At 62.1% G+C, this 24,553-nt stretch overlaps 1 protein-coding gene across 16 annotated transcripts in view; it reads left to right on the top strand.

The window, feature by feature from the left end:
• The window catches only part of TIAM1 (TIAM Rac1 associated GEF 1), a 204,044-nt gene that overhangs the window by 172,172 nt on the left and 7,319 nt on the right, over positions 1-24,553 (top strand). For 15 of the 16 annotated variants that reach the window (XM_071220529.1, XM_071220526.1, XM_071220530.1 and 12 more), the window contains 10 exons: positions 4,813-4,916; positions 12,401-12,583; positions 13,384-13,452; positions 13,728-13,853; positions 15,220-15,328; positions 18,068-18,247; positions 18,333-18,451; positions 21,828-21,936; positions 22,653-22,711; positions 23,175-23,277. In XM_071220529.1, coding sequence (XP_071076630.1) covers positions 4,813-4,916; positions 12,401-12,583; positions 13,384-13,452; positions 13,728-13,853; positions 15,220-15,328; positions 18,068-18,247; positions 18,333-18,451; positions 21,828-21,936; positions 22,653-22,711; positions 23,175-23,277 — 1,161 coding nt within the window. The remainder of the gene's footprint in view (positions 1-4,812; positions 4,917-12,400; positions 12,584-13,383; positions 13,453-13,727; positions 13,854-15,219; positions 15,329-18,067; positions 18,248-18,332; positions 18,452-21,827; positions 21,937-22,652; positions 22,712-23,174; positions 23,278-24,553) is intronic. The other variant, XM_071220525.1, reaches the window with a different exon arrangement.

Genomic DNA, 24,553 nt, shown 5'->3' with positions numbered 1-24,553 from the left:
GTCGGTCCCTTTAAAGGTGGTCACTGCGTCTTCAAAACGCTCTGTGGGTACGTGGCAAACAAGTTTTACCAAACTTTTTAGTTTTTTAAATTTTATTAATTTAAGGTTTTATTTATTTTTAGAGAGGGGAAGGGGGGGAGAAAGAGGGAGAGAAACATCAGTGTGTGGTTGCCTCTCACACGCCCCCTACTGGGGACCTGGCCCGCAACCCAGGCATGTGCCCTGACTGGGAATCGAACCGGTGACCCTTTGGTTTGCAGGCTGGCCTTCAGTCCACTGATCCACACCAGCCAGGGCTAAGCTTTTTAAAATTAAAAACGTATCTCTGTATTGGTAGCTGTTCTAGAATACAAGTGTGTATACATGTCCCGTCTTTTTTATATGCTGGAGTCTTAAAATTGCCCAGTGACCTTCACATCCTGCAGACATGCCACGGGAGGCTGAGGGCTGCATCCCCGCAGGTAGCACCGTGCCACCCTCAGCAGCTCCACTCCCGGCTCGGTTTTCCTCCAGTTGAGTGACCCTGCCTGGCCGTTGAGTGCTCACTGTGCGCTAGGTATTGTGTCAGATCGAGGAAGTCACAGTGATGGCCAGGAAGCGGGGACGTCCCCACATTTGCATCGCAGTGCGGCTTTCTGTTCTGTGGCTGCATCAACTTTTAATGTTTGGCAGGGCCCACAGACCCGTCAGAGCAAAGCCTGCCCGGGGAGACGGGGCCCTCACGCTGCTTCGAGAGTCAAGCAGTGGAGCAGAGCCCCGGTGTGGCTTTCTGGTGTGGTTTCTCTGTTGGCTTCAACATGAATCAGTTCCGGAAGAATCTCAAATGCTCAGCCCAGTGGCACCGGCTGGCGGGAGCAGGCCCTGCCTGGGTCTCCTCTGCCTTCCGGTGGCAGCCACTTCCTGGTCCCCATTTAAGGAGCAAGATGAAAGGGCAGGCGCACAAACAGGATGCAGCAGTGTGGGGGGCGCAGGCACGGGGGCGGGCAGGGATGCAGCAGCGGCCAGAGGGAGAGCAGCTGGGACTGGGGACCGGTGTGAGTGCAGGAGTCACTGGGAGTCACTAAGACCTTCCGGGTGGCAGGTCTGAGGCTTGCTGTCGGGACCACTGGTTTTCCTGATCCTCACCTGAGCCTGTGTTTTTACTGACTTGAGAGGGAGGCAGACAGGCAGAGTGAGGGGCGAAGGGGGAGGGAGAAACATAGATCGGTTGTGTGTGCCCCGACCGGAGACTGAACCCACAGCCTTTTGGCGCACGGGACGCCACTCGCACCCACCGAGCACCCGGCTGGGCGGCGCGGGGAGCACCTTCAGGTGGCCACATTGGTGGAGGGCCTGCCGCGTGTCAGGGACACTGGGGAGCTGGGAGCCCTGGCCAGAGCCGGCCCCACCTCACAGGGCAGAGGGTGCAGGCTCTGCCAGCCCTGCCCTGAGAGCCCCCAGCTGGAATGTGATTGGCTCTCAGGGCAGGGCTGTGTGTGCAAGGCTCTCCCTGGTGGACACACAGCCTGGTGGCTTAGGGTGGGCTCCTGCACCTCCATCACCCAGCCAGGGCCACCACAGGGCACATTGGCACACGGGCGCCAGTCTACAGCCAGAACAGGTTTTTAAAAAGTAAGAATCCCAGTACAAATACCCTTCCCTGGCACTTACTTTTCCCTTTTTGAGAGAAGAACAGAGCTGAGAGCAGCAGAGTGCTCTTTCTGAATCTTGGTTTTGGGCCCCCCTGAGTAATGATGTCCTGGCCGAGCGTGTGCATTGCTGAGATGAACCCTCGGAACAGAGACACTTGGACCGCAGCCCTACAACACCCCGCACAAGTGTGAGCTGTCTGATCCCGGCTCCAGGGCCAGTGCGGCCTCGCGTTTCAAGCTCCCCCAGCAGCGCTCCTGCCTGGCTGACCTCTGTGGGGACAGGGTGGCATCATTGCCCCTGGATTCTGCTGAGCAGTCGGCAGAGCAGGCTCCCCACTAGAGCCTGGTGCCCGCTCCCCAGAGTTACAGCTGAGCGCCTGCCATGCTGGGCGACCAGGGGCACCGAGCGCTGTGTCTGACCCCGGCCAGTGGCGCTGGGTTGGAGACTTGGCCCTCTGATAGCCTGGCCACACCTGTCTGACGCCAAGTGGGGGCTGCGGGCTGAAGTGGGGCCAGGCGCCCTGTTCCCACTGTGGGAAGGAGTTGAGTGGATACTGCGGGACAGTAAGGCCCCTATGCGCCCCGAGTGGAAGCCCCTGGCAGATCGAGGACACCGCCAGCGTCCACCGTGGACAGCCAGCCCGCCCTTTGCTGCGTGGGCACTGTGTGCTCCCCACCTGCCCGAGGGGGGTGGGGCTCTGTTTGGGCTCAGGTGCCCCTCCGACCGCCTGCTGCTTGAATCCGAGGGCAGGACAGGAGGCAGGGAGGGGCTGCGGAGGAGGGAATGGGGTGGGTTCCTCTCCCACTGTTCCTCAGAGCCGCACGGGCGGTGGCAGCACAGGGTCGTCTGTTGGGTGCCGGGGACCCTGGGGGCACCTGCACTTTGCAGACGGTGCGTGCTGTCACCCACACCAGGGTGTCCGTCCCAACTCCCGGTCGGATCTGACAGGTGACGCTCGCCAAACCCGTGGGTGAAAAAGTGCTGTGTAGAGATGAGGAGCCTCCATTTTTATGTTTCCGAACAAGAAAATCAAGGGCCCCTCTTGTGTGACGTTTGTGACGAGCTGGCAGGATCGAGGCCCCACGTCTACAGCTTCTGTGGACTGAAAGTCTTCTCCGTGGAGAGAGACACGGAGATTTTGTGACGTTTGGCTGCAAAGAAGTTATTTTCTGTGTACCAGGCTAACACGGTGTTTTCCCTTTTCTTTCATAGCGTATGTGTAGCTCTCCTGGTCGTTCTTCTTTTCGCCGTAGTTCTGTCTTTGTTTCTCCCCTTTGCGGGGGAGGGGGGGCGGTTCATGTTGCTCTCGTGCACCATGCGTGTATCTGGAGGTCTCGAGCTCTGGTGGCAGCAACGTGAACAGCACCTGCAGGCCCAGCCCCAGGGCGGGTTCCCCGGGGAGCGTCCTCGTGGGGGCGGCACCCTCATTCATCCTCGCGGAGGCTTAGACTTGGGGGTCTGTGGGGTCCCGAAGGGGCGACATCACTCAGTCACCCGGTGCTGCTCCCCTTCCCCCACACCCCTTCCTGCACTCACCGTGTTCCACTGGGCCCTGGGGGTGGGGTTGTCCCACCATCCTTGCCTGGGGTCTCTCATATTTCTGTGACAGGTGGGCTGCCCTGGGCTGGTGACAGTGGCCTCTTGGGGTGGCTGCTCCCCTCTGCCCTTGAGGTCTCACATGTGAGCTTGGGGTTCTTTGTGTGGTGGGCTCAGGGCTCCTGGGGCCAGACCAGAAACTGCAAGGCGGCTTGGGGCCTGAGCTCACAATTTGCACGTCTCCCCTTGGGTCCTGTTGGCCAGAGCGGGGTCTGGGCCAGGTGGGGGAGAGCTCAGGGTCTGGGCTCCCGGTGGGGGACCCTGTTGCCTGGCACACACCCCCTCCTCCCCCCTCCCCACCTCCACTGCCTCACCAGCCCCTTCTCTTCCATCTGGGTTACTTCCTTAGCGGGCGGCGCAATGGGGAAAAGGCCTATGCGCTTGGCTACCGGAGCCTGTGAGTCCCAGGAGTTCCTCCATATTCTGTGACACTGTGGCTTAGATGCGTGGACCGTAACTTCTCAGCCTGGAATGTGTTTTCCTCCATTTGTGGAGCCTGTTGACAAAGGACAGGTTCCATTTTGGTGACATTTGATCTTCTACCCCATGTGGCCTGTGCTCTTTGTGTCTTCAGCCCTGCTCTCCCAGGCAGCAAATGCTGGCGTCTCCAGCTTCCTCCGAGAGATGCGCTTGGGGCCGCCCCTCCCTGTCACCGGCTTGGTGGGTGCTGCGGGCCAGGGTCCAGCTTCGTGTCCCTGCCCGTTTATCAGACGGCCGAGTTCCCCGCCTGCGTGCGTGGCAGGTGGCCCAGCCCCGCTCGGGTCCCTACCCCCTTCCACGGCGTCTCTCCGTATTCAGCAGAAGGGCACCGGGCTTGTTCTCTGCACAGCTGGCCCTGGGGTTTGGGCCTTTTGCTCCTGCATGAATTTAGTTCTGGCAGTGCTGCTGCCGTCTGCCTGTCTCTGTTTCTCTCCCACACGTGACAGCGCTCTCGGTCAGGGAACCCTGTGCCCGCCTGGTTGGAGTGCCAGCGTCTGCCAGGCAGCCGGAGCAGCCACTTCAGTGTGGCCCGTGGACTTGCGGCGCAGTCAGGGCCATCGGGGAGCGTGTAAGAAATGCGGGGCGTTGTCCGACCCCACACCTGCCGGGTCTGAATCTGTGTATGCCGGGGTCAGACCCCGGGGTCAGACGCTCTTCAGCCCTGGGAAGCCCTGCAGGGCCAAGTGATGCTCTGTCTCCTCCTCCCTTGTGCGGTGCGGCGGGATCACGGGCAGGCGGCGCTCCTGCATGTCCCCGCTCTGCCAAGCTGAGCAAATGCAGACCCCGGAGCTGCCGTGGGTGTTTGTGGGCCTGGGTCCACCCCCCAGATACGGGTGTGTGAGGGGTCGGAGCTTCCACATGGGGATTTCCGGGGCTAGCATAACTGGTACTATACGTGATAAAAATATGCTACTTTATGAAATAACGAGACTAATAGTAACAGTAAACGTAAGGAGAACTGATGTTGAGCCAAGATGCTGAAGCTGGAGCTCAGAGGGCGTGACGACCCGTGGGCAGCAGGTGAGCTCCCGCCCCGCCCCCCCCAGGCGGGCAGGGGCGGTCACTGTTCTGTGGACCCACTTTCGCTCCGCTTCCCTCCCGCAGCGCACGGCCTGTGCCGCAGGCAGGGCAGCAGTGCCGAGACGGCCCCAGAGGAGGCGGAGGGGCCCGACGCCGAGTTCTCCGACGACGCGGACCACAGCAGCAAGGTGAGCGGTTTCTGTTTCCGTTTCGGCCCCCGGGACTCGGCTGCGCACGTGTGGTTCCAGCCCTCCACGGCCCGGCGGTTTCGCTTCTAACGTGCAGCCGAGCCAGGTGGGGAATCCGCGCGGCAGCCTCGCTCACAGACGCACCGCAGGGAGGCAGTCCTGTCCCTGAGTGGGAGCCCGCGTTCCTCTGCTCACGAATGGTGACACGGCCTCTCGGCCGTGCGGCGGGCCTGCGCCCGGGACAGCGCACGTCTTCACGTGGAGGGGGCCCTGTTTTTGTGGCTCCATCTGGGAGGCCCTCCGTGGCTCGGTGCCGTGAGAACGTCCCTCCCGACCTCCGGGCAGTGGCTTTGTTTCCCCAGTTCCTCGCGCATTTATCCCCGACCCAGCGAGTGCGGGGCAGGCCGGCAGCCTCTTCGCATCCCGTCTCCAGTGCGCAGTCTCCACACCCTGGTCCCTGTGCCCCCCTCCGTCCCCTCTGCAGGCAAAGCAGCTGCGCGATTCCGGTTCTGTGTGCACTCGCCTCTTTCGTGGCAGTGTAGACGCTGGCCGCTCTGCCTGTCTCCCGCTCTTTCGTTGGGCGCCCGCCAGTCGCCACCTTCCGCGTCAGGGTGGTCGTGCCCTGTGATCGGAGGGGCGGCGCGTCCGGTGCAGTCAGGATGGAGGCAGGCCGCCCAGACACGCACCGTCGTCTCAGAGCCTGCACGTCCGCGGGGGGCCCTTCTGTCCCCTGACGTCCCCGCAGGCCTCTCCCAAGTGCGGGTGTTGTGTGCGCGACCCCCCAGCACGGGCCCCTCCGCCTCAGGGTCCTTCCTAAGCCGAGCACAGCGCGCAGCGGCGTCGGGGAGCAAGTGCCAGCCAGCGGCAGGGTGCGGGGTGGTGGCCAAAGCCCTGGCCGGAGGAGCCGCACACGGCTCAGTTAAGCCCCGCCCCTGGGAGAACCAAACCAGCAAAAACTGGTTAAAGTTACTCTGTGGCCTTTCCTTCACTCTCTGCTGCGTTTTTGGTCGGGGAGGGTCAGTCACCCTCAATGGAAACAGTTAATTTCCCGACCGAGCATATATTGAAGGGTGTTCATTTGGTTCTTTTGGTATTGGAACTAAAAAACATTAATTCTCAATTTCTAGTTTGGTTTAGGAACAGGGCAGTTTTTCCTCTTTCTGACCCTTTACTTACTGAATGCTCATTAACTCAGGGTGTTCCTGCCGGGCTGGGGGCTGGGGGCTGAGGTCCATTCCAGGGAAGCACAGGGAGTCGCAGGGTGGGAGAGGCGGTGGGAGAGGGGGCAGGAGGCCCCAGGCCTTGTCCCCTGACCCCGGGGTGATGTCTGTCTGCCTTGGTCCGGCCCCCCGAATGCGAGACCCTGAGCTCGCCTGCAGCAGACAGGTCACGGGATGGCGTTTCGCGCCTGCAGGTCACGGTGGGGTTTCTGCCCAGGCGGACACGCATGGGGGCAGTTGCTGTGTCTGAGGGCCAGACGAGGCCGCCCCGAGGCAGCTGCTTCACGTCCTTTCGTGGGGCTGGGGTGCGCTGTTCGAGCCTGTACCTGGAGTGCTCCCTGGTTTTGCCCGATGCAGTGCTCCTGTTCTTTATTTGAATCGGTTTGTCCTGCACCCAAGTTCCTGACTTAAGACAGCCTCTGTGAGTGGGATTTCTCGCCCAGCGTCTTGAGAAGGGAAACTGCAGACTGAGCGTGTGGGCCTTGGGGAGTGGGCGCTGCTGCGTGTGAGTCGTGAGTGGTGTGCTGGGCGTGCTAGCAGGTTGGCCGCTGCTCCTGGTCAGCTCGGCCGTCCTCCCGACCCCTTCCCACCCCCCCCCAAGAGACCAGAGAGGCCGCTGTCGCTCCCGCTGTTGCTGCAGCACAGGAACAGAGAGGTCAAGCAGCGTACTGCAGGCCGCCCAGCCTGGAGGTGGGCAAACCGGGCCTGGTGTTGAAACCGCAGCCGCTCGAGGGTTGCGCCTGGTATTCAGCGCCAGGTCTCCAAAGGGAAGGAGTGAGTGGACCGGCGGTGCTGCAAGCCAGCTTGGCTGTTCCCTCACTAACTGCCCGTGCGCCTCAGGCCCAAGCTTTCTAGGCCGTCTCTGTGCCTGAAAGTCAGAACCGGTACGCGTCTTCAGTTTCTCGACTCAGGGTCAGTATTTTGCTGGTGCATCTCTTACACCAGGGTGTGTTTTTTCTCGAGAACGAAGTGAAACTTTCTGTGTGGAAGCTGCCTAAGTGGGGACGGATGGTTTTGAATGCAGCGGGTTGGGTGTTGAAATGCATAAATAAATGAATAAGCAAATGAACATAAGTGGAATAAAACAAGTACTCATTTTCCACTTTGGCAAAATATGCGACTGCCGTTGATGTAACACTTTTGCTGTTTTTCCTCAGTGAACTGTTTGAAGAAATACTGGGCAGGATAGAGGGAGTGCATGTCGGAGTCTCCTGTTCTCTGGGGTTTTTAGAGCAGTGCTTGCTCTGTGTGGCCCTCGGGGGTTGCACAAGTACGTGGCTGTGGGCTCATTGAGAGGCGGGGGGCTGGGAATGCCACATCCTGGGGGGTGGGGCCTGTGCACCGCGGGGGGGCCGGCGGGGCTTTTCCCTTTGTCGGCGCCTCAGCCGCCTGGCCGCCGCTGCGGGGAGAACCTCAGAGGGCTTTGCGCCCCGTCCCGCTTTTCACCCCACGGGCCTGTCTCTGGAAGGGGCGCCGGTCAGCCCAGGCAGGCCTGTGCCGCCCCCCCGGGCCCGGTGGTGCTGCAGTGCTGTCCCCCGTGCGGCCAACGTGTCAGCGTAGTTTTCAGAACCTTTTCCCTGTGAAAACTGTCGTCTTCTTTTCAACTCCAGTTGCGCTTGTGTCGGAAATGTCTGCTTTGGTAACGACAGTGCTAGTGGGAAGTGTGAGAATGGAAACTGGTGACGATGCCCCGAGCTGCTCCCAGCTCTGCTGGGGGAGGTGGGAGGGGAGCGATTTGCGAAGGTGCGCACGCAGGGCGCTGGCCGTCAGCTGACCCAGGCCCGCCCCCCAGGCTCTGCCCGGGAAGCGTTTCTGCTTTGGCTTTCTCTTCTCCCTCTTGGCTCTGCCTTCCTGGAATTTCGGCTGGCTAGCCAGGTGCATCAGAGTGGGGTTCCTGCCCACGGTTTGGCCTTTGACACTTGAGCAGGGGCGCCGGCAGCCCCCCCCCCCCAGCTGCTGGGGCTGCCCCGCCCCTGTGTGTCCCGTCCCTGTGGCAATGCCACCGTGCGTCTGGCTGGGCAGAGCTGGCTCCGTGGGAGCGGTCCCTCTGGGGAGTGGGAAGGCATCGGCGGTACCTGCGGAGCCTTTTAGGGTCTTCCTTCAGCTTCTGTGCTGAGCACGCACGGCAGGTGGGGCCGCAGGAGGGATGGGCTTCTGAGATGTCCATGCTGTGGAAGATGAAGCGCAAGCCCAGGGCAGCCCCTGGGGCCGGGGCCCCTGGCTGTGGGTCCCTTCACCTGGTGAGCACGTCCGAACGCGGGTGCGTTCGGCTTCTGACACAGAGGAGGGTGACTGGGGGGTCCCGTTTCTCCTTGTCCTGCCTGTGCCTCTGAGCCCGGTGCGGGGGTGGGGGGGGGGCGGGGGGGAGTGTAGTTCGGCGGGGGGGGGGGCGGTGCCTGCATACAGGATCTGTATTTTCTTCCTTAATGGCAGAAAGACATGTTTTTTTAAACTGCCGTTTGTATTTCCCCGTCGTCTTTCTGTGGTTGAGATGAGCGTGTTACCGGCAGGGCGGCGTCCCCTGTCCCTGTCCCGTCCCCATCTCCCCTGGGGAGTCCGAGGGGCAGCAGGCACTTCTGGAGGGAGGCTGTGCGCCACCTCCGGACGTGCTGCATGGTTCTGACTCTGGCCGGGTGCCTGAGGAGCAGGTGGGGTGGGAAGGGTCGCGCGGGGGCCGTGTCCACAGCCCGTGCGGTTGACCTGCCTTGCCCACGCTGCTCCCTGCAGCGCTGCTGGACCCCCGTGAGAAACTCGGGGGGTCGCTGGTAAGGAGCAGTCCGCCAGAGTCCGAGAGGCCTTAGCCGTGTCACGGTGACGGCAGAGCCTGTCAGCTGTCAGACCCCGTGTCACGTAAGGCGACGTGGATTTTGACAGTGTGCGCGTCTCATTTGTCTGCGCAGCCTTTGTCCCTGGACGCTTCTCTGCAAAGTCCTTCTCAAAGGACGCCCGCAGGTGATGGGGGCTGCGGGGCCACCGCTGTGTCCTGTGGGCTCTGTGGTGACGTGTGTCTCCAAAAGGCCGAAGGGAAGGCTGGCATTTTAGGTCGCGCTGGCCCCTTGAAGTCTGCGGGGGTGTTCAGTTGTCGGGACTCAAAGGGATGGTTCTGAAGCTCCGAGCCTCCCGCAGGCAGGATCTGCCTCGGGGGTGCTGCGCTGAGCTGGTCCACGGGGCCCTTCAGGGCCGGCCTGCACTTCCTTTGCGTCTCAGGGAGAAGGTGGTCTTGCAAGCCATGGGCCACCCCCCACCACACCCTTCTCTGTGTGTCCCTGGGCTATTCTTAGTCTGGATTTGGGACAGCTCTCGGCTGGACGTGCTTCTCTGTTTCCAGGGTGATGACCCCGGTCCTGCCACAGGGTCAGGCTGGTCCCTCGCTCACTGGGGGGAACCTGGGCTCTGCCCGCTCTAGTCCTTGGCTTTTGGGGTCCCTAGAGAACCTCCCCGGGCAGCTCCCATGCTGGGTGTGGGGTGATGGGGACACCAGGTCACCCTCAGGGTTGGCGTCACGGTCCTCACGCTGTTGGAGTTAAGGTCACTCCGGCCCCTCTGATGGCCCCTCGGCCCTGGAGCCGCGCTGGGAAGGGCCGAGTGGAGTTTGATGGCCTTTGACCACAGGCAGGGGGCGCTGGCAGGGTGACTCAGGAGCTCCTGAAATATGTAAATCCCTAGGGGCGTTCTGAAGCGGACTTGCTCCTTTTGCTTCCTGCCAAGGAGTTTTGGGGTAATATTTTGGTAAAACAAAATTCTTGATGACATTTTTTTAAGTTGTTTACAAGCAAAACTTCATTAAGAACCTTGAAAATGACGCCCTTCCACAGCACAACACACATTATAACGCGTGATTCCGTGTTCTTAATTTTTTACGTAAATAGCTCCTCACTGACAGTGAAAAGGACGCATGCATTTGGACTCTGTCCCCTGTGATCACCCGTGAGTTCACACCTGGAACCAGAGACGGGAGGCGCTGCCCGTGGAGAGACAGCTCCCCTCCCCCGACGGAGTCCTCAGCTTGGGGCCCAGTCCAGGGGGAAGGGGGTGCCTGAGGCACTGACCGCAGGTGTCAGAGGAATGTTTAGGTATCCCCTGGGGCGCTGAAGGTTTGCCTAGTGTCTTTCAGGACTGGGGGGAAGGGGTGGTTTAGAGCGACAAAGGCTCAGTCCACCTACCCCTTGCCGCAGCTCCCCAGGCCTGTTTCAGACCGAGGCGAGCAGGCTCTTCTGCGCCCCCCTAAAATGGAGAGCTGAAGTATTCGTGGTGGAACAGAGGCAATGAAAACTCAGAAACCCACCCCACTTTCTGGGACTCTTCCCTGTGGGGTGGGAATGGGGAGGCCAGAGGGGGCGGGGTGTCTTTGGAACGTCCTGTCCTTGTGTGGTCCGAAGGACAAGGTTAGAGCTGTTGCCTTTGCTCACGGTGGGGGGGCGGCTGGCGGGAGGGACGCAGGCCTTCATCTGGCAGCTTGGCTGACGCTGGGACTGCAAAGGCGCACCGTGGCCTGGTGGGCTCTGCGGCAGGGGCGGCAGCTTGCCAGTGTGCGCGGCGACAGGCAGCGGTGGGTGCTGTTGGTCTGCACGCAGGGCCGGGGCCCTCGTCCGCAGGCTCACCACAGCCTGAGCTCGGGTTCGCTGGGCGGGGCGAGGGGGTCAGTGGGTCTTCCCCCCGTGAGGTTTTGTCCCCCCCACGTCTGTGCTGTGGAGCAGCAGCACTGTCTGAGCGCCGGTGGGCGTTTCTGTGTAAATGGTGGGCTTGCTCTTGATTTTCCACGGCGCAGCCACGTTTACCTGTGTATTGAAGGATGGGGTTGCGTTGGGAAACCCTCAGGTAACCAAGTAAAACTGTTGGCAGCCGCACGGAGACACGGTGCACGTCCAGTGCGGCCCGCTGGGGTGCCCCTTGGTCCGTCACAGAAGGGAGCCTTCTGTGTGGGGCCCTTGGTGTCTGAAAGAGATTCCTTAGGGCACACAGGCAAGTGCCACCAGCAGCTGACCAGTCCCCCTTGGCAGGGTGGCCAGTGCTGACGGCAGCAGTGGTCGGAGCGGCCCCTCTGGATGTGGGTCCTGGCTGCCCCTCCCGGTCGCAGGTGGGCATCCTCGTCCTGGGTGTCCCTCCTCCTGGGTGAGCCAGCGAGGGGAAGGCATGTCAGGGTCGGCTCCCACCTCTGCTCCGCAAACCCTGGGCTCCTGCCTCTGGGTGCAGTGGCAGCTGTGGGGCAGGTGGGTGAGGGGCGCGGCCCTGCACATGCCCCTGTGGGAGGGGCTTCATGCCCAGGACGACCGAGGCAGGAGGAGCGGGAGAGCAGCCAGTCCCAGAGGGGAAGCTGGCCTCCGGGGAGAGCCCCTCACACGCAGGGTGGTGCATTTGGATGCAGCCACAGACGGGACCTCGGGCTGCAGAACAGCCTCCGCGGTGACCCACAGAGAGCTTCAAACAGGGCTGCCTTGGGCACAGCCGGCCCAGAGGGTCTGGCCTGCAGGGGGCGCTGGGCCCCAGGAGGCTCGAGGGCCCCCCCAGGTGTCCACAGCCCATGTGCTCAGGGAGCCATTTTCTGTTTCAGGGCCCCAGCATCCCAAACCAGACGGAGGTCAGGGGGGACAGGGCCTGCCATTGACACCCCTGAGTCTGTGAGGGGGGTGGCGTTTGTTTGCCCTTGAGCAGCTGGGGGGAGAGAAGTTGCACATCTGTTTCTGTGGGCGTCTGTCGCTGTCCAGGAGGTCGCCTCGGTACCCGTCTTTGTCACAGCCAGGGAGGCCCCAGCTGGTAGAGTCGTCCCCATGGTGGCGAAGGGGGCGTGGCACACTGTCTGGGAGTCTGGTGATTGACACATCTTGTCTTTCGGGTGAAATGCGCCGATGTCCCCATGTCTCTTCTGTCTCTATCTGGGCCAGGCCAGCTGCTCGCCTCCTGGCTGAGGACCCAGCTGTGCACGGGGCAGGTGGGGCGGGCCGGTGCACACTGCAGCTCTCTGTCTTGGCTGTGCCCCCTGGAGGAGTCGAGTGCCCTTTCTGGGCCTCGTGTGTGCCACTGCATGAGGCTGCCAGCTGTCCTGGTGTGCGGGGAGCGAGTGCGCGTCAGCAGTGGGGGTGGGGGCTGGTCTGGGTTTTGGTGGGTGGGGGGACTCTTGTCTGTGGGGGCCCTTCGGGAGCAGCAGAGATGACGCTCAGCCGAGGCTGTTTGGGAGCCGGGATGCACCCTGTAAGGAGGCCAGGTGCCAGGCTGGGTGCCCGTGAGTGCCAGCCTCGCCCACACCACCCTTCCTCCTGTGCTCAGCAGAGCACGGAACCAGGGGCCGAGAGCCGCCGCAGCCTGCACGAGATGAACCCCCGCGACCCAAGCCCATCCCCCCAGGATGCTGGTGGGCCGCAGCCGGCTACCCCGAGGCAGCTGACGGATGCTGACAAGCTGCGCAAGGTGATCTGTGAGCTGCTGGAGACAGAGCGCACCTACGTGAAGGTGAGCATGTGGCCTGCCCTCCGTCGGGCACTGTGTGTTCCTCCTGGGTGACAGGCCTCAAAGACCACCAGGGCCAGCCTAGCTGGTCTCTCGGGACCGTGCGGCTGACTCGGAACACGAGTGTTCCCTGTCCTGTTCTGCCCGTTCCCTAGGCGACTCCCTGGGGCAGCAGGGTTGTTGGGGTGGAAAATGACACAGTGAGTAGTGAATAATGACCCGAGAGTAAACAGCTGCCTGCACTCACCGCTGGGAAAACTGACTTCGGCTTCGGAAGGTTTATTGCTTTCAAAATCTAATTGGGGTCTAGGCAGAAGGGGGTCGCGCTGTGTCCTTGTATTGTTACTCATTCTGACCGTTGGTCACGCTGCTGTCAGTCACTTCTGCCTGATTGGTGGTGTGTTTTCACGTAACACACAGAACTCTGTAGTTCTGAACAATTTGGCAGCTACAATGACTGTGCGTTCTGACGGGGAACTTAGTTGCGCGTCGAACGGCACGGTCTGTTTTGAATGGCCCGTGTCGGTCTTTAACTCCAGGGTCGGCCAGGTCCTCTGTCCGCTCTCACTGATGCGGTGTTATCGGCACTCAGCCCCGCTCCCTGTTTCTGCATCACCCGCGTCGCAGTGGTGGAGGTGGGGCTGCGGGAGGCCGAGGGCCGCAGGGCCCAGCTGTGGGCAGAGGGGCTGCTGGCTCCAGGGCTGGACCTCAGGCCCGTCCGCATGAGGCAGCGCCTGTCCGTGCCCCCGGGTTCTTCAGAGGCCTTCGTGGAGCGTGCTCACGGGACGTTCTCTCTCCCACAGGACTTGAACTGTCTCATGGAGAGATACCTCAGGCCCCTGCAGAAAGAGACTTTTCTCACCCAGGATGAGGTACCGTGGGAGCCGCCCTCACACGGAGGGTCGCAGGGCAGCAGGCCGGCAGGGAGGCCGGTGGGGCGGGCGTGGCCTCCGTGAGCAGCTGGGGTTCACTAACCGTGACAGCCAGGTCACATCGCCGCTCCTGGAGACAAGAGGAGGGGCCGCCCCACCCTTGGTGGTGGGGTCGTGATCATAATTGATACGTATTGATAGAAAAAGTTTGAAATCAGGAGCGGTTTCTGAACTAATGAAATGTGAAAGTGATTGAATCCTTCCTCATTCTCCAGCTTGACGTGCTCTTTGGAAATCTGACGGAAATGGTCGAGTTTCAAGTAGAATTCCTCAAGACTCTGGAGGATGGAGTGAGACTAGTACCTGATTTGGAAAAGCTTGAGAAAGTCGATCAGTTTAAGGTAAGTCAACCTTCCAAGGGCGCAGAGCCACCCCGCCACCCTGGCAGGTCGTCCCGAAGGTCGAGATCAGTCCCGGGAGGTGGTGTGCTCTCAGGCCAGTTCCGCTGCCCAGGGTGCTGTGTCCTCATCGGCCTGCCACTGAAGGCCCGCTCCGAAGGCGGCCTGGGGGAACTGGCGGCTCTGACTGGGACAAGAGCCAGCGCCATCGCACCTCCGGCTTTTGCTCTGGAGGCCGTGCCCACCTCGACCTTCTGTCCTGTGCACGTGGGGCCTTCGTGCTTGCTGTTCGAGAGGCGTCCTCAGTTTCCCAGGGAGCACTAATTCATCCCATCCGGGACTCTGCGAAACGGGGTCCCTTGTCATTGCGGGCGGCCTGTTTCTGCCTCGTAGTTGGTTTCCTTCCTTGGAGGCATTCCTGTGCTCACTCCAGGCCAAGTGGTGGCTCACGGGTCAGCCACCCGAACATGGAGGCCAGGTTACCTTTGTCCGAGCCATCCCCCCCGACCGAGTGCGATTTGAAGGGTGACGGCACCTGTAGGGGCCCTGCCGCGGTGGGAGGTGGCACGTGGGGAGGCCCCTGGGCCTCTGCTGCCGACAGTCACTGTGTGTGTCAGGACGGAAAGTCTGTGGCTGTGCGGACGCAGTCCATTGGCGGCCTCGGTGCCGGCCATGAGCCACACTGCACGCTCGGGAACCCGCTGATCACTCACATCCAACCCTTGTTTTCTCTATTGCAACCTTTCAATTTTAAGCCCAAATAAGCACCAACTCTTTCTCTCTCTCTAAACAAGATCAGGTTAAGGAGAAACCCACAGAAGATTCTCTTCTGAGGCCTGTTTCACAGGCTCACATACAACGTAGGACAGAAGCATCCTGCCTCGGGGCAGGTGGCTCCTGGTGGGAGGGCCTCCGCCCAGTGCCGCTGGTCGCAGGGGTGGGGAGCACGTAGACTCGGCTCCCCAGGCCGAGGCTGGCGTCATGACCATGGAAACACATTCTTGAATTCAGGGGTATTTGCACTTTCTGCCGTGTGGAACCAATGAGAAAATTCGGTTCTGGCCTGGCCCCAAGCGCCGACCATGTTTCCCGTGAACACGCTCTCACCCTGGTGGGCCGTTTCAAAGCCCCGGCCCGGCCAGCAGTGCCATCTGTGCTGTCGCTGCCGAGGAGGCCAGAGCTGGCGCCCGGCACCAGGTCTGTTGACCTGTGCATGCTCTGATGGCGGCCCCAGGCTGTCAGCGCACAGGGAGAGGCTGGGACTGGGCGGCTGCTGCTGGCCTAGAGGAGGGTCTGGCCATGGTGAGCTCCCACCACACCCTGTAGGTGTCCCGGCGTGGGCTGACCTGCTTTCTCTCATTCCGTCCAGAAGGTGCTGTTCTCCCTGGGGGGCTCCTTTCTGTACTACGCCGACCGCTTCAAGCTGTACAGTGCCTTCTGTGCCAGCCACACGGAGGTCCCCAAGGTCCTGGTGAAAGGTACGGTCTGGGAAGACAGGGGCTGGGGCGGGGCTCGGACGTCGCCGACTCGCGGCTCTGGGGCCAGCTGCGGTTGGGGGCTTATGGACCAAAACCGAGGAGCCGTCCATGTGGTGGGCACACGCTCCACAGGCTGCCACCGAGGGCCGAGAGACAGAGTGCATGCCGAGCCTGACAGACACTTCATCCGTTTTCTCAGTGAGAGCCTTGTCCCCGCTGCGCTGGGCCAGAGTCGGCGGGTCGTGCTGCAGTCATGCGGATGTGCTGCGTCAGAGGCTCTGGGCTCCGGTCCTGTTCTGCCCTGACTGCATCGTGACCCGCCGTTCGCCTCCGTGTGGGGGTCACACTTCCTGCCCCTGGGCGTGCCACTGTTCATGTTGCTCTGCCTGCTCACGGGCACTGCTCAGGTTGCAGGGCTATTTCGCACAGAACGGCGTAGGCTTTCGAGGTTGGCAGCCCCTCTCCCTGAGTGTTCTGGAAGGTCCTGAGCCCCCTCAGAGCGTCCATAGAGGGCTTTTGCTTCCACAGGTCAGCATGTGGTTGTCTGACGTATAAAAGGGTCAGAAAAACAGCTGCTTGGAGAACAGTGTAACGAGCAGAGCGCTTGATTCCAGGGGACCTCTGAGCACAGCCTGCTGTCCCTGCCACCTCGCAGGGGCTGTGCAGGCCCGCAGTCTGCGTGCGCTGGGCTCACTGCTGGAGGGGCTGCGCGGGCTCGGTGTGACCCTGTCCCAGGGCGTGCCGGCGCCACCCAGGTCTCCGCAGGGCAGGGTCCTGGCCACAGGCAGGGACCTGTGTGTGGGCCCCGGGCCAGCCTGGAGCTAAGAAGGGGACGTGGGGTCCCCGTGCAGCCGGCTCCTCCTGCACAGGCTGAGTCGGTGTCACACACACACATACACACACACACACACAGAGAGAGAGAGAGACAGAGAGAGTGAGTGTGTGTGTGTGTGAGAGTGTCTTTTTCACCGTTCACCTGACCGCTGGTGGCTGTGGGGCGGCTGACGCAGCGATGTCAGAGCTCCTTGCCTGCAGTGGGATGACACGCCTGTCACCGTCCTCAGGGCCGTTGGTGTTATTTTTAAACAGTCAACTAGATTAAGTTCTGCCCTTGTAGGTTTTCATGAAAATATTTGCACCTGAAAAATATTATCATGCCTTTCAAATTATGCCTTAAAACGTTAGGTCTGACCTACATTTTTCTATCGGCCAAATGTGCCAGAAGGGTGAAGGGGAGGCTGAGAACCAGGAGCGGCTGGGATTCTTCCCCAGCTCGCTGGGCTGCCAGTGTGACCGCCCAGCAGGCCGTGGGGCCCAGGACCCTTCCTCTTTCACGCCCTGACGTGAAATGGACGCAGTGGGCTAGCTGTCCGTGGCTGTGTTTGTGGACTTGAGGACTCGGGTGTCCCCCAGAGGGCAGGGCTTCCTCGCATGCTGGCTCCGGGCCCGGCCACCCCTCCCTGGCGCCCGAGTCACCTGGTCACTCACTCACAGGCCACTTGCCCTTATTCTTCGGAAGGAGCTGTGGTGGCCGCCCCCGTGGAGCCTGGGTCCTCTCAGGGGGCCTACAGGATGAAAGTCTAGGGTCTGTCCGAGGCTTGGCTCCGCTCTTGCTGCACCCTCAGCTGGGCAGTGATGGCGAGGAGACTCACCCACAGTGTCCCCTTGGGCTTCACGCACCTTCGGACCTTAGCATGCGCTCCTGGTCCCGGCTGAGGGAGGTGCACTTTTCATCCCTGTCTGTGCCTTTCGAGGAACCGTGTGCCCCTGTAAAGTCACTTTGGTGCCTCCTTGCTCCTCCCGTTCTTTGCCCATGCCGCCTTCCCCCCTCCCTAGGGGCCTGGACACGGACGGGACAGCCGGCGGACAGGGCCGGGCTGCCTGAGATGAGGGGTTGGCGTGCGGGTGCAGGCCCGCCCTCAGCTGGGGCTGCAGCTCTGCATTAACGCAGCACAGAGAGTGGACGGCACTCGCTGCTGGAGCCCCGTCCGCGCTGCTGTCCCAGAGCTGAGGGGCTGCCCGCCAGCCCTGGGAGGCTTGAGAGCGGGGAGAGGGGCGTTTCTGATGTGTGTCCTCAGGAGACGCAGTGAGGCCGACAGGTCAGGAGGTGACGGTCGTCGAAAAGACAGTTTGTTACAGTTTCCGAGAGGAGGGTCGCACCAGGCCACGCGGGGGCACAGGGTGGCTCTGCAGAGAGGGGGCTGAAGGGATGCTGGGCGGGAGCCTTTCTGGCGAGCGAGGCCGGGCAGGCTGAGCAACCTCAGGGCCCTGCGTGCGGTGGACCCAAGCTGCCTGCTGCCGGCCCTGGGGAGGTGGGGCGAGGTCGGGACGGGGACGGGGTGGGGACAGTGGGAGAGCTCGTAGGAGGGCTGGGGGTCCTGGGCCGGTTGTTTGCGTGAGGAAGGTGCTCCCTGGTGAGTCCCAGGGTGGCCAGGCCAGGCAGGGGCAGAATCCTAGGGTTGTTACGGCCCCAGCTGTCAAGTCATCGGGACGAAAGGACATTCTGGACACCAGCAGGGTGGGGAGCAGCCAGGGCTCACGAACCCTGTGATTCCCTTGCATGACCCCAGCCCCGGTGCCCCCAAATACACACGGAGGGGACCGGCCCTCTGACCCTGTCTGAGGCCTTCTCCCCTGCCCCCGCGCCCAGCCCGGCCCTGTGAAGGGCCCGACACTGAGGCCACGACCCCGAGAGGGGTCAGTGGGCGGCCTCCCCACGAGCTCCGTGTCCCCCTGCAGCCAGGACGGACGCGGCGTTCAAGGCCTTCCTGGATGCGCAGAACCCGAAGCAGCAGCACTCGGCCACGCTGGAGTCCTACCTCATCAAGCCCATCCAGCGGGTCCTCAAGTACCCGCTGCTGCTCCGCGAGCTCTTCGCGCTGACCGACGCCGACAGCGAGGAGCACTACCACCTGGACGGTGAGCCGGCCCCCCGCCCCCGTGTGAGCCCACCCGGCTCACGACCCCACGCGCGGCCCCTTCATGCCCCGCCCACCCGTTGCAGTGGCCATCAAGACCATGAACAAGGTAGCCAGCCACATCAACGAGATGCAGAAGATCCACGAAGAGTTCGGGGCCGTGTTCGACCAGCTGATCGCCGAACAGACCGGTGAGAGAAAAGAGGTGAGGACCTGTCCCCCCACCCCCTTCCCGGAACAGGTGCCAGTGAGGACGGTCGGTCTGACCGGACTCCAAGGTGTAGCTTGTGAAGACTGTTGTCGTGGAGAACTGGGCTTTGAGGGCAGGTGGCGCTGGCAGCCTTCATCCAAGGCTGCGGTGTGGGGCTTCTTCCTGTGCCGAGTTGCCGTTACCGTGGGGAGTGTGGCCCGAGTCCCCCGCCCTCAGGACCGTGAGCCGGCTCAGCGCACAGTGCGAGGGTGAATGCTGCTGCCCAGGCCCGGGCAGGCTCTGAAGGCCCCTGAAACGGCAAGGCCGCACCGCAGAGGCTGGAGCAGCAGCTGGCTCGGGGCAGGCGCTCGTTGAGAGAGTGACGCTAAGTGGGCTTTCAGAGTCTGCCTGGGAACAGCGCCAGCGCGGGGACACCTGGAGACAAGGCGGGGCACACCGAGCTGTGCCCGAGGCCCCAGGAGAGCCGACGGGACCCACCGTGCTGGCGGCCCTGAGGCGGGCTGGTGGTCGGCCTCTGCATGTGGACCCACCTCGGCTTCTCTTTCTGCCATTGGCCCAGAAGGTGGACGGTTGTTGCCCAGACCCGTTCTTGCCCTCTGTGAGATGAGTGTGTGGGCGCTGGAAAGAGAAGTTCCGGGCCAAACCGCGACGTTCCACGTGAACGTAAAAGCGAGCACGAGAGTTGGAATCTCCCTCTCTCCACGGTGGGGGGCGAGCAGGCGGGGCGCCGTTGCTCAGTCCAAGATGGGGCAGGACTCACGCACCCACCCTCAGCTGCACCTTCCGAAGGGACGCAGGGGGCAGGGGGTGGGAGCACGTGCGGGCCCACGTGGGCGGGGTCGGAGCCTGGGGGTACATCTTTTCCACTGAGCCCCTTCGCCCGGGAGGGGCGGCAGGGGAGCCCCTGGGTCAGCTGGCGAGGGAAAGTGGGTGTTACCGCTCTTGGTTCAGTTCTCGTTTTCTTGTACAACTTTTATATGAAGAAAAACACGCCTGTTAAAGGAAGGAGGAAATAGAGGAAAAGGCAAGAAGCGCGATCTACGGTCTCAGCGTTTGGGTGTTTACTTCATTTCAAATTATGCTTGTGTACGTGTGAAGAGTGACATTTTGAAAGTTTTGTACATTGGTGCTTTTATATTGAACGAAGAATGTTGGTGTTATTTTTAACTATTCACGAGAACTTAAGTTGCTATGTAATATTCACTGCGTGTCTGAACAGTGACTTAATTCCTGCCACGGGGTGGTTTTCCCGGCTTCACTTACCCCGTACTCTCAGTAGCACTGGGAACATTTTCGACCGGAAGACTTTGCCTCCTCTGCATTTAGATCACTTCATTTTGACAAAAGTGAGTTTTACGGGGTCCTGGCAATGAGGGTCTCCATGATACTTGGCTACATTTTGAATCACGTGCCGGATTAATTTGTGGGCCGTGATGGTCTTGAGAGCCACCGAAGGCTGGGAGGTGCCGCAGGGGGTGCATGGCATGGGGTTTAGGCAGGAAGGGGGTGCGGTTCAGACATCAGAGCCCACGAGTGGAAACAGCTGGTCTCTCGAGGTGAAGACCCGACGCTCCAGGAAGAAGTCTGCGCAGTGGGGAGCAAAGGTGACCGTCGGAGGTTCTGGGGACAGAAACGTGTGAAAGACGAGGAGGGGCAGCGGGCCGCGGCCAGTGTCCAGGGGCAGGCCAGCTCTCTGTCCGGCAGTGCGGGGAGTCACAGAGCCCAGCAGAGGGGGGCTTGGGAAAGATGCCAAAGAGAGCGGCCAAAGGCCCTGCGCGGCCTCAGCGCCGACAGGAGAGTAAGAACGAAAGAGATGCCTCTGCAGGGGCCGGGGAGTTAGCGGCCTGACAACTGATGAGTAAAGCAGTTCCTTCAGGTTCCATCACGTCTCTGTCGTCCTCCATCGGGGAGGACGGACGCGGATGGACAGACAGAACGGGTCTGAGGGCCCAGGTACGCCTCCTGGGAGGAAGGGCGGGCAGGTCCTGGCCCTGCTACGGAGGAGCCCGGCAAACAGAGGCCGCGGCCGGAGGCGCATGTGCAGCCCCGGTCTCTGCAGTGGGGATGCCTGGTGGCTGCAGCTCCCTTCCAGGCCGAGCGCCATTGCCAGCCGCTGACCGGTGCCTGCTGGGAGTGGCGGGTCTGCGCTGCGAGGAGGGCACAGACCCGTGCTCTGACGAAGCTGGCCCTTCGGCCTCCCGGCCGCACTGGGCTCTGGGCGCTGGGCTATATGAGAGCCCTATTCCCTTGGTCAGAGGAGGGGATGGCCAGACAGGGCACTGCCAGGGAAGATGGGCCCAGCCCTGGCTCAGCGGGATGGGCTGTGCCTGGAGAACACAGGCCTCAGTAGAACTCTGTTGTGGGGGTTGGGTAGCTGATTCCGAAGGGACAGTGGGCAGGCTGCGTGCCGGAGGGATCCGCTCTGGGTCTGGTCACATTTTCCCGTGGGGTCTGGTCAGCCCCCTGTCCCCACGTGACGGATGACTCAGAGTCTTCATGTTCGCTGTGATGGACATTCACCTCGCCTGTGGTGTGCAGGGCGGCTGCACTTCGGCCTATCTCTGCTCCGGGGCTCAAGGCTCCCCGGGCTCCGAGGCGCTGCCCTCGGGGTCCAGGCCAAGCAGGGTGGCCGCTGCCTTGGGCATGTCCTTCCCCGGCTGGAGGGTGGGACCTCTGTGGGTGGTGGTGGTGGAGACTTGTTCTGCTGAGTCCATGGCCCAGGGCACCTGGCCGAGCCCCAAGTCACTGGAAGGTGCTGGAAAGGTCGGGGCTGCTGTGAGGCGGAGACACTGGGTCATCATTCTGGGCCTCGATCCCATGGGAAGAGGGACTCGCCTTGACCTTGGGGCACTCATGCCCAGACCTCACAGTTCTGTGGTTTCAGAGCTGGCGCTGCTGACCGTCAGAGAGCGCCTTCAGCCCCTGCGCCAGCTTCCCCTTCCTCGACCATTAAGTGAGCCTTCCCTGAAACGAGCTGGGGGAAGAGGAAGGACTGAGCCCTCTGCTCCCCGGAAGCCTGAGGCCCCAGGACTTCCGAGTGGACCTCTGGAAGTCCAGGGGATTCGTGTCCCGGGGGGATCACTGCAGGCCGTGGGGGACCCTCACCCGAGAGCTGGTCCTCTCTCCTCGGGGCACCAGCGTCTGCAAGTGTGCGAGCAGTGTTGACACATTCACTGCGTATGAGTTTCAGTGAAAACCCCGATTTGTCCCCTTTTTCCCACTTTGTTGTTTGAATTCTGGTAGGCGCCTGGGGAAAAGGGGAAAAGCTACCAGATGGTTTTAGACCCTTGCACCAAGTGGAGGGTCAGCGTGTCCTGGCGGTCTGTGTGGGACTGCCCTGCCCCTGAGGCCCTGCCCTGCTCTCCCGCAGGTGGCGGACCTGAGCATGGGCGACCTGCTGCTGCACACGACCCTCACCTGGCTGGACCCGCCCGCCACGCTGGGCAAGTGGAAGAAGGAGCCGGACCTGGCCGCCTTTGGTGGGTGTCCGTAGAGGGCTGGGGGCAGGTGGGGTGGGGGCGGGTCTGGCTTGGTTTTCAAAATAAGATGCTTTCTTCCCCGAGACACAGTTTGTTAAGAGAAAGTTCATTACAGCTTCGTGGCACCATCACCACCACGTCACAAATAGTACACTCACCCTCCCCGTGGGGCGTGTGCAGTGGGGCCCCCCCGCTGTGAGGGGGCGGGAATGGCCGGGCCGTCTACACAGGTATAAATGTTATGGCAGAATGACTGACCAGCAGTGAACCGGGCAGAAAGAAGGTGAAAGTCAAGCAGACCTCATTTCTGAGACCCCAGATCTGAGGCCTTCTCCGGCCCCCCCCCCCCCCCCCCCCCGACGCCCCTGTATGTGTTGCTGGGGTTTGGCGCCTCAGTCACGGCTGCCCTGGGTGCTGTGTCATTGTCCCAGCTGCCAAACAGGACGTTCTGGCCACATGTGCTGACGGCCCAAGTCTCACACTTGAGATGGAGGAGTCCCGGAAGTGTCCGCTGGTGCAGGGCGGGCGACTCCCCTTCGTTCCGGTCTGCTGTGCTTGACCCGAACCTGGGGATCCTGTCTCCGCAGACTCCGGGCCGTGCAGCTGTGATGGGCGTGGGGGCCTTGCCGCTTCCTTTGCCACGCCAGCCACCCCGCATGGCCGAAGTTGAGGGGCAGCTGTGCCTTATGTGCCGTTTTCTTTCTTTTTATTTCCAGTCTTCAAGACCGCTGTGGTCCTGGTGTACAAGCACGGCCCCAAACAGAAGAAGAAACTCGTAAGCAGCTTGCGCCTCACCCCACTGCTGTGGCCCTCCCTGCTGTCTGCCTCCCAGTCCCAGCCTTGGGGTCGAGACTCTGCTGCTTGGTTGGGCGTGAGCCTTCTCGGCCATCTCTGCGGTCTGTCCATCCCCGCCCCTTGTACTAATGTTGCTAAGGCCCAGGGAACCACCCATCCTGCCTCCGTTCAGGCCCACTCTGAGCTGTGACTGGGGCCTCCCCAGTGCCAGGCTTCCCTTCCCTGCCCCTCTGTTCCTGCTATGGGTCCCCCGTCCCTGCCTTCCCGTCTCCTTTGCATGGGTGTTATTGGCAGACGTAAGGGTGCTGAGGGGCACTGAGGGGCATCTTGCTTCCTGTCTGCGGCTGCACTGTCCTGGGTCTGGAGGACGGGACGGGGCGGGGCCAGGGCCAGGGCCAGGCCAGAGACACTGTCTCAGGCACCCGGCTCCGGCTCTGCTGCAGGTCGGGCCCCACAGGCTCTCCATCTACGAGGAGTGGGACCCCTTCCGGTTCCGGCACATGATCCCCACCGAAGCTCTGCAGGTCCGCGCCGTGGCCAGTGCAGGTAGGACTCTGCGCAGGCGCGGGCCACTTCCGAGTATCTACGCCCACCCTACCACCTCTGCTCCTCCCTGCGCAGCCGACTGTTTCCCCTCGCTCTCTCCACTGCCCCTCACCTACCCCGCCCTTTACCGACCTCGAGCGAGTGGGCGAGCGAGCCACATGGAGAGTGCAGGGCCTTGCGTGTCGTTCCGAGGAACGCCAGTCATCCTAGACCCTGGGTCAATGTCGCAGTGACCGACAGCGGAGCAGCAAGGAGCCATCCGAGAGAACCCTTGGGCCCACAAGCAGGCACAGCCCGAAGAGCCCGCCCTGGAATTGGCTGCAAAGACCAGGCAGCACAGTTGGCTGTGGGCTGTGTCCTCTCCCCAGTCCGTGTGCGTCTTTGTCTTTGTGCCGGGGTGAAGGTTTCGAGACCTTGGGTCCTTGTCTGCGGTCCGAGCGGCACGAGTGACCTAGACTCAGATGCCGCTGCTGGCACGTGAGCAGTGCAGGGTGCTGGCTCCGAACCGGGGGCCTTCAGAGTACATCTGGAAGGGGCACCTTGGGGGCCAGGTTGATGTGCTCGGGTGTCTGGTAGCAAAGAGAGGCCCCAGAGCGGCCGCCGCAGGGGCACGGTGGGTCCCACGCGCTGGACGTGTGTCGCCCTCTGTGTTTGTGCCACGTCCATGGGCAGCGGCACCGCTCCTCCTACGGTGGCCCCCGAGGTGCGGTCTGCGGCCAGCCTCCAGTGACTCCCCCAGAGTAAATGCACCCGCTTCCACGGCTCTTGCTTCTTCTGCAGCAGAAAAACTCCAGTGTGGAGACCACCTCGGACACGGGTGTTGTGGCTAAGGATTTGCCCGCGAGGCTTCTCTCGAGCCTCCCAGCACGGTTTACCCCGGTCCTTCTCAGTTAGCCTTTGACTTGTGAAACGGATCTGCCTGTGCACAGTAGGTCTGTAGACGGCGGCAACAGCGTTCCGAGGTTTGGGCATGAAGACGAGCACTGGGCCGCCTCGCAGCCCTCCTCCCATTGGCCACCTCCTTCCCGGCGTGCAGGCGGGCAGCTCGTGTCCCAGCAGCAGCCAGGGTCCCGCCATGAGCTGAGTCCTCAAGGGCTTGTCCTGCGGCAGACGAAGCCGCCTTTGACAGGGCGCCCGTCTCACCTGGTGTTTCCCGCTGTTGGGTCTGGGGCCGTCAGCGTGAAGCCTTGTTGTGATGGAGGTGGAAGATCCGCCGGCCCACCCCTTGCCATGAAGTGTGTTCCAGCGGAGTTGAGTGTCAGACACAGAACACTGA

This window comes from Desmodus rotundus, chromosome 2, assembly GCF_022682495.2.
Source record: "Desmodus rotundus isolate HL8 chromosome 2, HLdesRot8A.1, whole genome shotgun sequence".
NCBI classification, from domain to species: Eukaryota; Metazoa; Chordata; class Mammalia; order Chiroptera; family Phyllostomidae; genus Desmodus; species Desmodus rotundus.
The sequence above is the reverse complement of the archived record's forward strand: the minus strand, read 5'-3'. Positions and strand labels throughout refer to the sequence as shown.